Source organism: Aspergillus pseudodeflectus (assembly GCF_044049435.1).
Source record: "Aspergillus pseudodeflectus strain CBS 756.74 chromosome Unknown BJX68scaffold_28, whole genome shotgun sequence".
Classification (NCBI taxonomy): Eukaryota; Fungi; Ascomycota; class Eurotiomycetes; order Eurotiales; family Aspergillaceae; genus Aspergillus; species Aspergillus pseudodeflectus.
This window is the reverse complement of record NW_027263804.1, coordinates 378941-395752: the sequence shown is the minus strand read 5'-3', so window position 1 is coordinate 395752 and position 16812 is coordinate 378941. Positions and strand designations below refer to the sequence as shown.

General features: G+C 49.9%; 8 protein-coding genes across 8 annotated transcripts; 4 read left to right on the top strand and 4 right to left on the bottom strand.

Moving 5' to 3' along the window:
• Nucleotides 1-6: 6 nt before the first annotated feature.
• On the top strand, nucleotides 7-1773 carry BJX68DRAFT_110453 (TLC domain-containing protein). The gene is made up of 3 exons (XM_071035914.1): nucleotides 7-285; nucleotides 350-1081; nucleotides 1142-1773. The coding sequence occupies exons 1-3, from the start codon at nucleotides 163-165 to the stop codon at nucleotides 1610-1612; spliced, it is 1326 nt and encodes a 441-aa protein (XP_070897908.1). The 5' UTR covers nucleotides 7-162; the 3' UTR covers nucleotides 1613-1773.
• Nucleotides 1774-2130: 357 nt separating this feature from the next.
• On the bottom strand, nucleotides 2131-2435 carry BJX68DRAFT_268115 (uncharacterized protein; the record flags this gene model as incomplete). The annotated part of the gene is made up of 2 exons (XM_071045992.1): nucleotides 2131-2233; nucleotides 2299-2435. 2 exons carry the CDS (start codon nucleotides 2433-2435, stop codon nucleotides 2131-2133), a joined length of 240 nt encoding a protein of 79 aa, XP_070897907.1.
• Nucleotides 2436-2913: 478 nt separating this feature from the next.
• On the top strand, nucleotides 2914-4619 carry BJX68DRAFT_239658 (uncharacterized protein). Its single transcript, XM_071040571.1, has 3 exons — nucleotides 2914-3332; nucleotides 3390-4062; nucleotides 4121-4619. Exons 1-3 carry the CDS (start codon nucleotides 3103-3105, stop codon nucleotides 4148-4150), a joined length of 933 nt encoding a protein of 310 aa, XP_070897906.1. The 5' UTR covers nucleotides 2914-3102; the 3' UTR covers nucleotides 4151-4619.
• Nucleotides 4620-4695: 76 nt separating this feature from the next.
• On the top strand, nucleotides 4696-6149 carry BJX68DRAFT_268113 (chitin deacetylase CDA6; the record flags this gene model as incomplete). The annotated part of the gene is made up of 2 exons (XM_071045991.1): nucleotides 4696-4918; nucleotides 4972-6149. The coding sequence occupies 2 exons, from the start codon at nucleotides 4696-4698 to the stop codon at nucleotides 6147-6149; spliced, it is 1401 nt and encodes a 466-aa protein (XP_070897905.1).
• Nucleotides 6150-6519: 370 nt separating this feature from the next.
• Nucleotides 6520-8838, bottom strand: BJX68DRAFT_110405 (uncharacterized protein). The gene is made up of 2 exons (XM_071035912.1): nucleotides 8456-8838; nucleotides 6520-8356 (listed from the first exon to the last, which is right to left on the bottom strand). Exons 1-2 carry the CDS (start codon nucleotides 8721-8723, stop codon nucleotides 6792-6794), a joined length of 1833 nt encoding a protein of 610 aa, XP_070897904.1. The 5' UTR covers nucleotides 8724-8838; the 3' UTR covers nucleotides 6520-6791.
• Nucleotides 8687-12323, bottom strand: BJX68DRAFT_110335 (tethering complex subunit PEP5). The gene is made up of 9 exons (XM_071035911.1): nucleotides 12215-12323; nucleotides 12089-12157; nucleotides 11743-12039; nucleotides 11056-11685; nucleotides 10774-11007; nucleotides 10386-10721; nucleotides 9836-10336; nucleotides 9386-9784; nucleotides 8687-9332 (listed from the first exon to the last, which is right to left on the bottom strand). The coding sequence occupies exons 1-9, from the start codon at nucleotides 12227-12229 to the stop codon at nucleotides 8955-8957; spliced, it is 2859 nt and encodes a 952-aa protein (XP_070897903.1). The 5' UTR covers nucleotides 12230-12323; the 3' UTR covers nucleotides 8687-8954.
• Nucleotides 12324-12410: 87 nt separating this feature from the next.
• Nucleotides 12411-14759, bottom strand: BJX68DRAFT_239649 (uncharacterized protein). Its single transcript, XM_071040570.1, has one exon. It carries the CDS (start codon nucleotides 14546-14548, stop codon nucleotides 12608-12610), a length of 1941 nt encoding a protein of 646 aa, XP_070897902.1. The 5' UTR covers nucleotides 14549-14759; the 3' UTR covers nucleotides 12411-12607.
• A 158-nt stretch (nucleotides 14760-14917) lies between these two features.
• On the top strand, nucleotides 14918-15795 carry BJX68DRAFT_239646 (uncharacterized protein). Its single transcript, XM_071040569.1, has 2 exons — nucleotides 14918-15008; nucleotides 15060-15795. The coding sequence occupies exon 2, from the start codon at nucleotides 15313-15315 to the stop codon at nucleotides 15652-15654; it is 342 nt and encodes a 113-aa protein (XP_070897901.1). The 5' UTR covers nucleotides 14918-15008; nucleotides 15060-15312; the 3' UTR covers nucleotides 15655-15795.
• Nucleotides 15796-16812: the final 1017 nt, after the last annotated feature.

The window sequence follows — 16812 nt, the reverse complement described above, 5'->3', positions numbered from 1 at the left end:
TCCTAGAGCAGTTTCCAATTGCAATTGTACTTCGGCCTCGGGCCCTGCCTCTTCCAAGGTTGTCACGACACGTGGTTGTTTACGAAGGTCTCGGGAGCAAGCAAACAGCCGTGCCTGTTGAACTTGAATCATTGAATTAGACCGATTTGGGACGGCGATATCATGGTCCGCACACGAAAGTCCAGCAATCTCGGAGCTGACATTCGCGGTGACACTAGCGCACCTGCGATGTCCACGATGAACGAAGTCAGCCCGATTGATGGCGAGCCACCGAAATGGGACAAGGTAGGGAGTCTGCGGTCGTTGTGCACCATTCCCCTCCGGTTCTTCTGCTCACTCTTCTCCTCAGGTAGCCCAAGCTACCACAGACAAATCGTCAAAGTCGCACCAGAAGCGTCGCAGAAGCCGCTCCTACATTCGCCGTTTCAAGGACAAATGCTTGAAGCACACATGGCTTCTCCCCCTCCTGATCTTAGTCGTCCTTCTCGCAGCATATGCCGTTAATCCAACTGAATCGAACCCGTTGCATTACGCCATCTTCCTATCCTACCCTCAACCCTCCAAGACTCCTGGTGATCCGGTTATGTATGGAAAGGGCAAAAAGGATATCGCGTTTGTCTCGTTCTACACGATCGTGCTCTCTTTCACTCGAGAGTTCTTGATGCAGCGCATGATTCGCCCACTGGCTGTCTACTGTGGAATTCGTGGAAAGGGAAAAACTGCCAGGTTCATGGAGCAGGTTTATACGGCTATCTATTTCGCAATCTTCGGACCGTTTGGCCTCTATGTCATGAGCCGCACAAACATCTGGTATTTCAACACTACTGCTATGTTTGAAGGATTCCCGCATCGGGAGCACGACGCTTTGTTCAAGTCCTATTACTTGCTTCAGGCTAGTTACTGGGCGCAGCAAGCCATTGTTCTTCTCTTGCAGCTGGAGAAGCCGCGCAAGGATTTCAAGGAGCTCGTGGGTCATCACATTATTACCCTGGCTCTCATCGGCCTGAGCTATCGATTCCACTTTACCTATATTGGCCTCGCAGTCTACATTACTCACGATGTCTCAGACTTCTTTTTGGCTGTAAGTTCACTCGGTCTCTCGGTCTCTCGAAAACCCCGTATCTAACTAGCCACGCAAAAGACATCCAAAACCTTAAACTATCTTGACGCTTATATTACTGCGCCATACTTTGGGTTCTTCGTGTTCGCCTGGATTTATCTTCGACATGTCTTGAACCTCAAGTTCCTCTGGGCTGTCCTTACGGAGTTCCGGACTGTCGGACCGTTCGAGCTGAATTGGGAAACCCAGCAGTATAAGTGTTGGATCAGTCAGTACATCACCTTCGCCTTACTCGCGAGTCTTCAAGCTGTGAACCTCTTCTGGTTGTTCTTGATCCTTCGTATCTTGAAGACCTACCTCTTTAGCAACATCAAGAAAGACGAGAGGAGCGAGGATGAGGACGAAGAGGAGGAAGAAGAGATCGCCCAGTCAATTAACAGCGCTGCCACCCTCGCCACAGGCACCGAGCCATCATCCCTGACAGCACGCGCTGCCAACGTGGAGAAGCGAGCGCCCCAAGTTATGGTCAACGGACAACCGGTCAAGCGGTAAAATCCGACTTCCCCACCCAAGCAACGGGCCTTGAATTGGCATTTCCCTAGGCATTTTGTCTAGATTATCCTCGCTACACCTCGGATCATTTTCCCGTGCAACGAGAAAGGAATACTTCATTTCCTCTCATATAGTGGCCGTCCCACAGCCACTACATGAAACGTTTTTCTATTTAGAGTTTATTGCATGTGCTCACGACGCTTCGTGTCTCTGCGCACACACACATTATTCTTCCTTGTACCACCTTTGGTTTGTCTCGCCTTGAAGACATATTTGAATGGATATAGCGATGATTCATGAAGAAGTAGTTATGGTGGAGTAGCTACAGTTCACTGTTCTTAATACTAATGTTAATGCAAAGCCCGCACTGACCTTGAGTCGGAGAGATACTAGTTTCTAATGATTCTCCCCATCTTCTTGTGCAAGACAGTAACTTCACAGTACGCTCAGAACACATTCTTCCAGTCCACGACCGCATATGACAAGACAACAGTACAAACATTCCCTTGCGCTGTTGCTCAATGCTCATCTGCCTTGTGCTCGTGATGTCCCTTCTCCTTCTGGCCAGTCTGATAGATATAATATATCGCGGGTATCGACACGCCGATGGATGTGATGGCCCTATGCCAAATTAATATTAGCTACGTGTTGCGCAACACCCAAGCGTAAACTGAAGTGGGACTGACCAGGGCAAATCGCTGCTCTTCTTCACCTCGTGAGAAGCAGCATAGGTCCGTCGTGCGAATTGCTGCGAGGGGTTCCTGCCGAGGCTTGCGACGCTTCTGGCAGATGTGCGCATCAAAGTAGGACGTGCTAGGAGCATGGCGATAGTATGCTGTAGAGACTTGCGAAAGAATTGAGATGCGGCTGATGTGTTTATGATGGAGGAAGCGTAAACTGCAGTGGAACACTCGTTTATTGACGAGAAACACGAGAGATGAGAGACAATTGGAAAGGAGGAGGCGCTCATGCCCCTACTTCTCTAGCCTGCATGGATCCCTTGCGTCACACAATAATGCGGGGAAATCCCTAGGAGTATGACTTTAGGTCTTGGCTATCGTCAAGTAGTCAGAGACTGACCAGTCCTTGGTAATGACGCGAGCGGATAAGCGATATACAGGAAGCAGCATAAGTGTTTTGGGATTGATCGATCGATCCAAGCTAATACTAAATGACTTACATTGACCCACTATGATCTATACAGGGCAGCAAGCTCCTCTGTACCTAATTGGACCTAATGGCGTCCCGTAGGAGCTCAGCTTCCGCCTCAGGCAGCCATTCACATCGTCCCGCTCGGAGCTGTTCAGCGTCTCTTCGACAACAACACGCGAATCTTCCTTCTTTTTCCTTCTTTCAAAGCTTCTTCGGCCTCAGAACCCGTCTCTTGAAAACAGGATATACGACAAGCTTTTCTCAAGCTCACTCTCTTCTCTTTCCACCATCCCACCTTCAACCGTTGTACACTTGACCTGAGCGGGGTTACCTTCGAGATGGCGGACCGACAAGCAGTACAGCAAAATATCAATAACCTGCTATCGAAGCTGGACGATGCCGATCCAGATATGAGATACATGTCTTTGAATGACTTATATGGAGTTCTCAGCGGTCCTAACACCAACTTCCTGCCACATGATCAATACCTATCGACCAAACTCGCCGAAGGCCTACTAAAGGCTCTGGATGACCAGCATGGTGACGTCCAGAATCAAGCCTTAAAATGGTGAGGGCGTCAGATCCAATGCGCATTTCCCAGCTAACGGTAGAACTTCCGTCTCAGCCTCGGTCCTCTTGTTGTCCGATTGCCTCTCGACAGCCTTCGATTGCTCCTAGAGAAACTGTCAAACCTCACTACTTCCCAGACGATCGACACATCGGTCCCAAATACCGCTTTACGAGTCATAGTCACAGCTCTCCCACGGCCTCAGCGTGGCCAAGTACCGGAATCTGATGTCAACATGGCGTACTCTGCTGTTTCAACCGTTCTGATCCCACGCCTGATCGGTCCCGGCCCCTCGACCTCGCAACGGAGAGGCTCAGTCACAAAAGGAATGCTGGATAAAGATCCCGCGAAAGGTTTTAGCAGTGATGCTATTGACGTTGTGGTCCAAGTGGCCTCGTGTTTTGGCACACTTTTGAAAGAAGAGGAGTTGACGGCGCTCGAAAAGGCAGTAATGTCCATTATTGATAACGATACAGCTGGTACTGTGGTCACGAAACGGGCATTGGCTGCTATCTCTGCCCTGATTCTTCACTTCTCGGACAGTCAGCTCGCCACGTTCGTCTCCGAACTTGTAGAGCGGTTCAAATCTCCCCAGCTTAGCACCGTTCATCGTCGACACTTGGTTGCTACCGTTGGAAGCTTAGCAAGAACGGTTCCGGCCAAACTCGGCCCTCATCTTCCTATCCTCGCGCCTTTCATCTTTTCGGCCGTGGGTGAAGAGGGTTTAGAAGTAAGCCCAAATCCCTTGTCCTTATATGGTCCCCCCTCATGACTAATGTGCACGCTAGGAGTTAATACCACGCGCTCGACGCTCCTAGCCGCCTAGGATCCAGCTATCACTAGAAAGTGATCCAGCTCGAAAAAGTCTACGGAAGGCGGGATCCGATGTAATTCGAATTATTTTGTCTAGATCTATCTCATCACGCTGGGCGCGCTTATGATAGAATAGCAAATCGTGGAATCTATTCCCAAGCACTGATGCTCAATGATCTCTTGAAGTAATTTTTGCGAAGAAGGCTTTGAGCTTTAATGGGACTGCTCTGTATCCCACTGGGCATAGTTCGAGGCGCCACGCGGAGGTTGTCAGGTAGCATTGCACTCTTCCGCCGGTTGTCGTCCCTCGGCCGTGGGTGCCAAACATCAAGCCGTCACAGCCGCGATTGCCTTTCGCAGCAAGCTACCTAGGTACTCATCGTTCTTTCCTTTGGGGCCATAGGAAAGCTCCCAGCCATGTCGGAGCTCCTCTGTTCTCTTCCCTCCCCATCATCCTTCTTTGTCCTACCTCCGGTGTACACATTACGGATTCATCTCATATCTTATATCATTTCTGCCAAAACCTTTACCAGACCATAGAGCTCTCAAGATGTTCGTGCGTTATCTTTTGGTTGCTTCGAGTCTACAGCTTTCGATTGGTGTCTTCGGGCGCAACATCATCAACCTTCATCCAGAGTACGATACAACCAACGTCGTCCACAAGCTTCAGGGTCCTGGCATTTCCCAGAATCTACTGGATCGTGACTTTGGCGGTGCGAGATGTGGTTCAGGCTTTGGTCGCTGCTCCAACGGCAATTGCTGCTCTACAGCAGGTATTTGTGCTAGATCCTTCCTCGTTCTGAACTGCAGGACTAACCATCCGCAGGATACTGTGGAAACACAACGAGTCACTGTCGTTCTCCAGACTGTCAGATCGACTATGGCCATTGCGATGCACACGCCACCCCAGGAGGCCCGTCAACGGAGGGGATTGCTCGCCCCAAGCTTGGGAGCGCTCTGTACGGTCCAGCCGAGATTCGCCATTGCACTACCCCCGGAACCGTTGCTTTGACCTACGATGATGGTCCCAACCAGTACACCGGCGACCTTCTCGACCTCTTGGATAAATACGGAGCGAAAGTCACCTTCTTCGTCACCGGGAACAACAATGGCAAAGGTCAGATTGATAGCCCTGATGTACCATGGGCGCCTCTCATCCAGAGAATGGTGGTCAGCGGACATCAGGTAGCGAGTCATACCTGGTCTCATCAGGACCTCAACAAGATCTCCCAAGTCCAGCGTCGAACTCAGCTTCTGTGGAATGAAGTGGCACTTCGGAATATTCTTGACTATTTCCCCACCTACATGCGTCCCCCTTATTCGAGCTGCACCACGGATACCGGCTGCTTGAACGACATGGGAGATCTCGGGTACCATGTCATTCTCTACGACATCGATACCGAAGACTACAGCCATGACAGCCCAAACACCATTCAGCGCTCTAAAGAGATATTCGATGAGAACCTCAATCAAAACAAGGGCAAGGACCAATCCTGGCTTGTCATCGCCCATGATGTACATGAGCAGACTGTCCACAACCTCACCGAGCATATGCTGAAGAAGCTGTCCGCCGATGGATTCCGTGCTGTGACTGTTGGAGAGTGCCTCGGCGATCCCATCGAGAACTGGTACCGCAGGGACGACCAGTATAAAGCCCCCCGCAAGGGCAAGCCCCTACCTGCTCCAGAGAATATCACAGCTGATGGGAAGTGTGGTGGAAAGGTTTCCTGCATTGGATCTGCATTTGGTGTATGCTGCAGTGGAACAGGTTTCTGCGGGAACTCGACTGAATTTTGCGGAGCTGGCTGCCAGGCAAACGCTGGTTACTGCGAGAGCGACTTCGACGGTAGCCAACATATCGGACCTGGGATAGTCGGCTCAGATCCGCTCGGCGATAGCATCACATCTGGCAAGAAGTATGTCAAGTCGGATGCCACCTCGACCTCACGAAATGTTTCCTTGATGTTTGCTTTTGTATTCTTATTCACCTTGACACTGCTGTGATCAATCACTGCCCGCCCCTTCAACATTATTCTATTCCCGATTTCTAGTCCTGTTAGTTCGCGATGGATTCTGTTTAGGTGCCTTTCCGGCGGCAAAAGAAGAACCCCGGTCGATTGAGTCATCGGCGTCTATGCAGTTCACAAAAGCTTATGAGTTATGTGCTAGGCCTGCGTTACTGTCGTTAGTTCTTATGAGCTCAACGTGTAGGTAGAAAATGGGAACTTTATGGTTTGTCTGATTGTTATTGCACTTTCTGTGTCAAAGACGGCAACGTTGGCTTTTCTCTCGCCTAGGTTCAATCAGCTTGGATGACTAGAAGTGACGATATCTTAATGCGAAGAAAGGGAGGACAAAAACAATGTAGTCCTAAGTGAACGCCGTTGCTCCTTCGCCATGTATCATGAGTCGTGTCAGTTAGCAAATGCGCCACATCACCTTGACTTGCATATAAAAGTTGCATCAGCAAAGTAAAGTATACACCTGAAGAACAGCATGGTATCAAGGAAAACAAACATAGCCCCCCAGAAATCAGATCACTCAATAGCATCAAAAGCAAAGGTCTGGATCACCCAGCAGGTAGCACATTATTAACACACGAAGTAAAGTGTTAAAGAGGGAGTAGAGAAAGACTCTGTCACGAGTTCACCGCTTGATGATCTTCAACAGCGGCGCAATCCTCGCTCTCTTGCTCAGCCCAACCCGATAGGGAACCTTGCAGGTCGAAGAGATAGGGCTATGCTTTCCAGGTCCCTTCGCAGACGGTGTTTTGGGATCGGTGGTGGGCATTGAAGGTGTTTCGGGAGGCTGGGCTAGTTCGTTATTGGAGACGTCTTTCGTCGGAGTGGTTGAAGGTTGGAGGACTTGGGGTTCGTTATTGGAGGTATCGTCTTCGGGGATGGGATCTGGGTTTGAGATGTCGGGGTTTTGAGGCCGCCGTGTGCTGTTGCTGAGAACAACTGAAACCCCGGCCTTCTGGTGGGTGTCTTCTAGCTCTTCCTGGTTGCTGGCTTTCTCGAGATAAATCGCGGGGTCGGCTTGCGGCCCAGCTTTTGCCTCCTGGTCTAGCTGCTCGGTTGTCTTCTTCCTCTTCCTGCCGCGCTTTTTAGGGGCCGGTGTTGGGGCTACTTCAGCTTGTTCTGGGTTTGGTCGGTCTTCGCGACCCGTAGGAACAATGGGTCTTTCGTCTATCCAGATCACGTCGTCTTCAACGTCCGATTCGAATGTTTTAGTGAGAGTAACCGATGTTGTCTTGCCGCGTTTCAATTTCTTCCTGCCAGGCTCCTTTGCGAGTTTTGGAGGCGGTTGCATATCCTGTTCCAGGCTGTTCACGTCGAGTGATATGGTCTGGAAATCCCCCGAGCGCGAAGCAGGTAGGGCCTGAGGAGAGACGTTGTCATATGTGGCTGAATCTTCAGACGATGCCTGTAGCGTAGCGGCGATTGTTGTATCTCCAGATAGATGGCTCGGTACATCGGAACGCTCAGCCGGCACCGGGTTCGCGCTCTTGACCTTTGTGTTCTTAGAGGGTCTACCCGGTTTGCGCTTCTCAGGTTTATTTGGTGTAGCTTCGCGAAGCGCAGTATGGAAGAGCTCATCGTCTTCATCGTTCAGAGGGAGAGCTTGCTTCTTCTTGCGCCCTCTCTTCTCAATCTTCGGTATCTGGATGGTTGCAGGTAGCGCCAGCTCATCGATGCTGGGTGTCGGCAGGATTGTATTCGGCACAAGGCTATCACTCTTCACCCTGGCAGCTTTGGGAGAGATTACCGATGAGAACGGTTCGGTATCATGCGGAGACGAAGCCGCTCCCTGCATGGAGGTCCATCGCCGTAGCTCGAAATTCAGCACAGGTTCGGGCTGCGTAATGGCACCCGAGTCGCGGAGGAAATCAGCTCGGTTCAGTTGATTGGATGGGGTTTGGTTAGAAGACTCGAAGATATTGTAAGAGGGTGCCGATTGCGACCAGTCGCCACTAGGGGCTGTGCCGTGGATCTCCACGCGGGGAATTGAGTTGTGTGCCGGCGTTTCTGGAGGGCGCTTGGTGGAGAAAGCCTGGTTACGTGCCATGTATTCTTGGTTGGCATTCTCTCCATACGGAGCATTTGACTCTGACTCGTGAATTTCAGCCGGTGAATTGGCGGGCTCGTACTGGACCTGGTGGTCATCGTCAAAGAGCCGTTGTTGGGCAAGGCCAATCTCCATCATGGTTCCTGAAAAGGTCCAAATATATTAGCGGTCATTCTAATCAGTTGTAATGTCTACTCAGCGTCATCCATTGCAAGACATCGAGAGATCAAACCGAAGCTTACCCATTGACCCAGTCCGACCCTCAACTGGTATCCATCTCTCTTCTCTCCGCTGCTGGGCAGGAGATACGTTTGTTTGCGGAGCGTCCTGTGATTGAAGAAATTGGTCAAAATTTACCCCGATATGTGAATCATGATCCACTTCATGCTGAGCTCGGAGACTCTCTGCACCGCGGGGTCCAACATGATTTGTTATAGAAACGCGGGTCGGTTTTTCTGGGGAAGGCTCCTCGTCATCGTCGGAGTCCTGGATCACACGGTCGAAAAGCATTGCAAGATACCAGAGAGCAATAGAGGTAAATATGCTCTCTAAGGTCAAGTATGAGGGTGAAACTGCGCCATTTACGGGGTTACCAGTCTCGAACGCGGAGCTTTCGTTACTCCGTAGGCAAGCCGCGAAATCGACGCGTGTTCACGTGCTGATAAGATCCTTATCTCAACGCCCAGAAGTTCAGGCAGCAATGAACTTATATACAAAAAGGAATCAAGCCGCGGGTATTTCCTATTCCATAGTGCTCTGTGGCCGCAAGACGCCTCTTCCAAAAAACTCGCTGACAATACCAAACCGATCCTTGGACCTTTGAAGCTCCGCCTTGAAGAGATCATGTTGGTCTGCTGACTCGACCTGTCTCCTTCGGATAGCCTTGATGGTTGAATGTTCCGGAGCGCAGACGGGACATTCAGCGTCTTCATCGACCTTGTTGAGACAGCGTTGATGGAAGGAATGTTTGCAGAGGAAATGAACTGTGGGAAGATCAAGTGGCCTGTTGCATGATATACAACGGCGTGCCTGGAACACAACAGGTTTCGTTCCAAGTTGTTCGAGCTCCTGCATTTTGGTCTCGGTCTCAGTGGTATAGCTCGATATTAATCGGCGGTTCTAAAGGTATCAGTAAGCTCCACCCAATTGAGCCCTTGGGTATGGAGACTTACAGAAGATATCTCCTTGCGTTCTCGTTCGATGTTGTCGCTCAGGTACTTTTTGACCCTACCCATGGTCACAACCGCATTGTTGCTGAGCGCTTGAATCACCTGAAGTGGCGACATTAGTCCATCCTCGGATATTCGCTTCAAAACAGCATCAAGTTCGTCCCCAGCCTCCGCAAGTATCTTTGGACTTGATGCAAAATAGGTCAGGGCATCTACGTAGAGTTGTGGCTCCTCGGGTCCGTATTTTTTCAGCGCCCGAATAGCGCCTTGCGTGTCCTTTGCGGCAGTAAAGGACCGAAAGATATCCGAACGGAGGCCAGCTTGCTCACGGACAAGCGTGGAGCCTTCCTGAAATTCGGAAAGGTCAGAAAGAAGCAAAACGCTCGACGTCGATATCGGAATCTGAAAGTGTCAATCGCTTGATAGCACACACTGAGGGGGTTGAGTCCTTACATCTTTTCCCTCAATTAGCTTTTTCGCCTTACTCTGCCACTGTTCCTTCTCAGTAGTATCTTTCTGACGCCCGGCTGCATTCAAATACATCTCGAACAATGTAGTGTAGAGATCCACCTTGTCTTCTTGTTTGAAACCCTCCTTGCTGATAAGCGCCTCTAAGAAAGTAATAAACTCTTGTGGATGGCCCACAAATGCGGAGAACGCCGTTCGTGGCTTGGGAACCCGATAATCTGGGATGCGTTGTTCCCTCTCCTCCAAGGCTGGCTGGGCCTCAACCCTTTCAACATTTGCATTGCCAGCATGCAATAAAGGCAATGGAAGGAAAGCCGCCAAATTTTGTAAAGGATTGTTGCTTTGCGCTTGAGGCTCGGTTGGGGATTCAACTTGTTGAGTCCGTGGTTCGTATTCTCCTTTGTAGTACGCAATGAAAAGCTCAGTTGTTGTTGAAGGGCAATTCGCAAGAAGAACGCGGGAGTACTTCATGAGATTGCTGTAGGCCTGCCATTTGTTAGTTGCTGCCAAACTTCGCGTGGCGCTGTATACGCACCAATTCAGGTTCCAGCCTCCAGATGTACTCTAGGGCTTCAGCATATTTTTTCGAGTCCTCAATCAGAATGTCCACGACCATGTCGTTTTCGCCATATTTCGTAGCTAGGTAAGCAGCTTGCTCATAGTAGCCACCTTGCCGGCACATGGCAATAGCTGTTTCCAGGTCAAACTTGAGTTCCCCCGGGGCCTTTATGAAAGCATCCAGTTTCTTGGTGTCTTTTAATTTAGCGTAGCAGTTGAGAAGTAGCGTAGTGTGGTCGACCGAAGCCCGGTCGTGGTCATGTAACTCCTCAAGGTACTCTATTAAGTTATGAATCCGCTGTGTATCGAGGTACTGTTCTGGAATTAGCGTGACGTACGTCGCGAGATTCCGCACAAGCACATACTTTCCGAATAACCTGCGAGGGCTCCGTATTATCAATAGCTCTAAGGTATTGCTGCATAGCTGTGTCGTAGTCTCCTTTTTGGTATAAGAAATCTCCATACTTGCGGTAGATCGCGTTTTGCTGGAATTTATCGACGCCGAGTTTCTGAGCCAGGTTGATAGCCAAGATGTAAAGATTGCGCTGATAGAGAATTTCGAGTTTCTGCTGGAGACTCTTCTCTCTATACCGATAAATCTAAGCAGAATTAGCGATAACCACCAAAGAAACATGCAACATGTATACCTTTCCATCTGTGGTAAGAAGATATAAATTGCCCCATTCCTTGAAAATCTGTCTTACAGGCGTCACAAGAGACTCTGTATGGGCGATGAACTTGAGGTCGGTGTCTAGGAGCGTGAAAGTCGTTGTGCTAAATAACTCGTCTTTGCCGAGGCCGAGAGTTTGCAATGCGCCCGACGCCGTGGTGCCACCTCTGGGAGGGCAAACCAGCGCGACATAATCACGGAACACATTGATAGAGCTTTTGGGGCTCTCAAAGGCGTAACTCTGACCCCGGCCATGGGGACCATACGTATAAATCGCATCCTCTCGAGCGACAAGAACGTCGCCATTGTCCCTGTCCAAGGTCATACATCCAACACCACAGCCTGTATCTTCCAGCACTCGTGCCGGCTGTCCCTGCCCTCGCCCGGAAATCACAAGCGCGAGTATTCGGTTTGTGGTAGAGATATAGAGTGTTGTCACCGGCCCACTCTGTACCTCAAGCCCCGTCACGGGTTCCTCTGACTCGAATACGATTCGTTGCCGTGCGCCGCGGTCGTGTATCAAGTCGCCGCGAATGATAGCCACAGAGCCATTCCCGAAGCCGACTGCTACTTGGGACAGATCGCCAAGGGTCGCAAACGCGGATACCTATAAGGAAATGCTCTCAGTCGGCGCCAAATTACCCCCGTGTCAGAAGTGACATACCGGAAACATTCTCCTCGCATTCTGCACAGACGTCGTAGACAAGCAGCGTGGGGCCCCGGTCTTTCTTTCTGGTTTATCCAGAGCCCACACCTTTAATACCGGCTCATTCAAGAGGTCCTCCGCTATCGTCACGAGAAGCGACGTTCCTTCCAGCTGCCTTATGTGTGTAACCGACCCATTATCTGACGCCTTGAATGACTGGACGATCTTAAAGGATGAGGAAACGGTGTGGACGAAGCCGTCGGTAGTGCCAAGGAAAAGGTTCGCAGATCCAGAGCATAGACAGGAAGTCTCAGACTAGAGCTTATGTTAAGATTGGCCAACGGCGGAGGGGCGAGAATCGTACGTTGAAGAGGGAGGAGCTGTCTTCAGGGAGCCTGACCGCGGACACATCGAAGAAGTTGAACGCTTTCCACTGATAGAGGATAGGTTAGCATTGGTAGAAAATACATAAGCAGCATCATGCTCGTACTGATGTCAGAGCCATTTTGACGTGGCTCACGCCATGGGTGGGAGAGAAATTGAGGAGAGGTTCGAACAGGCGCCTGCGGTTGCGGAGATGTTATCGTGCCCCGGCCAGGTAAAGCTCCGCTGCCGCGCCAAGATCTAAAGCTTAGGCCAACCGGGGATCAACGTCATGCAAGCAAGTAGTCAAGTACTGACAATGAACAATTCATGGAGCTTCAAAGTGATTTATTTAAAAGATATTCTAGGTGTACATGGGAGGATAAAAAATCAGGAGACTGCCCGGTTAACCAATCGCTATGCTATCATGTCATGCAATCGCAAATTGCAAGAAGATCGCTCGCAACGCCGTACATATACGCTTCTACATAAAAATCAAGAGAGCTCCGCTGATCCGATTTCAGTGCAAGATATTAGGAGGATGAGTTTGAGGTGGTTTAGCAGTCTTGCAGTGGGCAATATCCTTATTAATCTCAAAGCTCTGCTGTAGCCAGCTTCCGGCTTCCGCGATAGCCTGGCTGAGGTTAAAGCTGTCTGCGCCTTGACCTTCTTGAGCTGTGGGTGGCGTTGTGCCCGTCAGAGTCATCGGAAGCGCGCTGTGCTGCGATCTAAAGGGTGAATCTGGCGCATCATGGGGTAGCGGCTCGAAAACGCTTGCGATGTGCTCTTCATCATGATCTGACTGCTCGGCTGATGATACGGATGGTGATATAGCGAAGCTTGGTGTTTTCCTCTTCTTCGATGCCGACCTGTCTTTTCCAGAGGACAGGAGCCGATGATCTGTCTTCTTTTTTTCTGTACTAAATGTGAAAGGCGTGGCAGCATCGATCATATACTGGGTGCTCATCATTTGTGAGGCACCGGTTCTCGGGGCGCTACGCGGGTTCCCGATATCCTGATCGGGCGTATTCAGTCTGTGGAACGGTGTAATGTTGATTTGGTTCGGAGATTCGTTGTTTGAGCCCTGGGATACCCGTCGCTTCCTTTTCGACAAGACGGGACTTTGTTCAGGACTTCTAAGATCATTCTGGAAAGATTTCTGAGCCATCAAAACAGCCGCCTGGGTCGAAAACTGATGATCGTTATTGTGATCCTCCGTACGGGTTGAGGTGCCTTTAGATATCGCAATCGAGTAAAGAGATGCTAGATTGTCAGGAATGGGTGGATTTTCAGGTGCAGGTTGGGCGGACGGAAGGTTGTTCTCGCTGGTGGTACCGCTCTTCAATTCTCCAGCCAGTCCTTTCTCAAGATGCGACGATCGAGGGTCCTCATCCGTATACGTGGCATTTGTCACAGTTTTGGATACTTCTGTATCATGTTGATCCATAGTTTTTTCTGTGCTACGCATCGAAGGTAACTTCGCAGGCGAGCTTTTGGGGATATCCGGTTGTAGTTTGTCGAGGACAGCAGCGGAACTTTCGCTTGTGCCATCTTTGCTGGATTTAGAGCTTATTTGGTCGGTTCGGCTGTGCGGCTTTAATCGGTACTCGAATTTTGGTAGTTGAGATGAGGATGAAACCACGCGAAGCGACACATCTTCGATGTTGGATTGTGTGCTTCCCTTTCGCTTCCTCGGGCCACCTGACTGTTCTTTTTCATTCGGAGATGTACCACACAGCCCTGGCTGGGTGACAATGCTTGATTCTGAGGGTATATACTTTGGCCGGCTGCCTTTCGATGACCTGGCTTTTTCATAGGCCGCAGTCTCTGATCTACCAAGGGACTGAGTAGCATACCTTGGTTTAACTCGTCGAGCTGAGACACTTGTTGTAGGCGAAGTCGGAGAGTCAATATTCTGGAATCGAGTTGAGACTTTGTCCTTCTTTAACCACTTTGAATCTGAGGGTTTCACTCGTGTAAAATGGGGAGAGCAGTGAACCTCGGCACCTAGGTCTGGCACCCGATCCCTTGATTTAGTTGCGAGCGCAGTTTCGCGGATACGGCCAGGGCGAGATGACGCTGATAGAGTCGCCGATGATCGTGCATGGGTGGAAGTTATCGGGCTCTGATAGAGCTTCCGTTTTCTGGAGTTCGTCTCTGGTATGACCGGTGGGTCGGCATCGGCGCCGCCAATCTGGCTTGCGGCAGATTTCTTCCTATCCTTCCTCCATGGATTATTCCACCCTTTATCGAGCGGGCCTCGAAGACCCGCGGAGAGAATGAAGAGCGGCTTGCCCTGGAGGTACGCCTCTCCGAGTTTCTCAATCTTTCCGCGCCGCGCCGAGCGCTGTCTCTCGTCAAGCTCATCGTCCGAACAAGCTAGGTCATAGTCACCGGCGTCAGAGGCGAGAGACGAGCATGTTTCCAGTGCGAGGGGCGAAGGTAGACGACGAGGTGGCATCTGTGAGAGGTGGGGTCATGAATCGGCGTCAATGTTTACCGTGCTGCAGCTGCAGCAGGGCACTAAGGTCAAGTCGAGAGAATCGCAAGGGTGAAGCGCTTTGCAAGGGAGTCTTCATATCTTCAGGGTCAGATGTATCCAAGATGTTCTCTGTGCGTCACAGTCCAATCTGCGACTGTTATCTCCGAAATTTCCTCCAGTGGTCAAAGCCCCAACGTCGCGAAGCGGAAACCACTTAACGCGTCCCGCGATACCCCAGCAACGTGTTAGGCTTATGTCATACATTGCCATTAAGTTAACTACTTGAATCATGTGATATGGGTCCTATCAGGCAGCCTCTGCAGGTACTAGCTTGAGCATTCATTGAAAAATGCAGATGCACAAATGAACTCCTACCAGTATTGGCTTCCCAAAGCTGCATATTTTGTGGTATCTCTCTTGAAAAATGTGGATTCTCCAAGTGAGCCCATATTCTTCGGATAGGATTATGACAGGCTTTAAACCAATATAGCCTGGCGTCTGATTGCAAATATACATCCGCTTCCAGCCAGTAGTGTCAGAAGAGCAAGCCTCTCTACTTCATTCCAAGATTGACATTCGATGCCTTTCCACATCCGACCAGGTATTCAGTGTCCCCTACATATGCTGAAACCTTCAACTGAGCATGTAAGTAGCACCTTGGATATCCACTCTCTGAACCAATGCTTCGTTGTCAGGACGAATTGGCGTTGTTTCACCTCTGATGCTGGCTGTTGATCACGGCCATGAGAAAGGCGTGGAGGTGCTCAATCAAAAAGACGCAGACATCCACCACCAACAAAAGAGGTAGGACAGCCCTACTGTTCGCCGCAGATATGCGCAATCCAGCTGCTGCGAAGCCCCGTTTTGATAGCGGAGCAAGATTCAGCCACACTACACAAAACGGCCAGACGGCACTGATGTTCGCCTGCAGAAGAGGCGCGACACAACTCGCCGAGCTCTTAACTCAAGCTGGTTGTGATGCCAGGCTTCGGGATTCATTTGGGAAGAATGCCCAGGAGTATATCGATAATTTGCTCTCGCCTGGAGAGTTGCGGGCCTTGATTGCCAACGCGATTGCTTGCTAACAGTCTTTAGCATTAAACTCTCCCTCTCTCTACTGTCTGGGTTTGCGTTGTCTGGTGAGTTTATTTAGAGATCATGTTTTTTACTACATGTTGTCCAAGTATTATTTTGTACCTCTGAAAATATCGAAAAAGAAAGCAGGCATGAATTCAAGAACATCTATCTCTAGATGATATTTCTATCTAATGAAGAACCCTTATCATAATTTCCAGTATTGAAATATTTATCTTGTTATTCTCTATCGTAGTATACCTCACCAGTTACTAAATATAGCAGAGAGGTGATATATGATAGGTACCGGGCTTTTTTTTTTTTAACAACGTGCCCTAAAAATATGCCTGAAGAGCATTATCCAGATGATGAGATGAGCATAAGAATATACCACGCAGGTACTGAATCCTTAACAGTGTCCTTACTAAGAACAACAAGCCTACAGTATGTCATCATGATTCCAGTAATAATAATATTCCATCCTTTCAGAAGTTCTCGCAGACGCGCAACTGAAACAAATACTCATTGAACCTGTTTCTGATCTGTGGAGCCCGCATCTCTGTACATTGAGATCTAAACCTCCTTACATCGGGGAAAATCAACGACACCCCTGGTTATTCAGGGGAGAGATCCATTCTCCTTACATGATGTCTCGGAGCGAGCAAATTGCCGCGCTCTGATAATTCCCGTCCGATCGAGCCCGATATGAGCTGGCTACCTATCTGGTGGCTCGTGTTTTGAGAGGGCTAGGCTTCGTGGTTGTTGTTGTTGTTGTTGTTGAGATGGTGACCGCAGCTCCCAAGAAAAAGAAAAAGTAGTTGCAGTGAAATGCAACCTCATGCATACACTAGGGCTTGGAGATATACATACCTCGATGTACATGCACTGTACTTCTCTGAGTGGACATGGGGCGCTGTTGCTGCGTGCGTGATGCAGGGAGTTGTTTTGCCTCAAGAGCCGAGATGCTGCGCCTGCCAGTAAGGGGGTAACCTCCAAGCCACTGCTGGAGGCAGGACAATGGAGATGAAGCTGTGTTTGGGGTGGAATTGTTGGGTAGAGCTACAGCAATGAACGTGCATCTATCTTGTGCAGCTACAGGGCTAGTCCGAGTAGAACGAGGGAGCAAAACAAGCGGTGGCTGACAGCTGGATGTACCGTGGAAGCGTTGG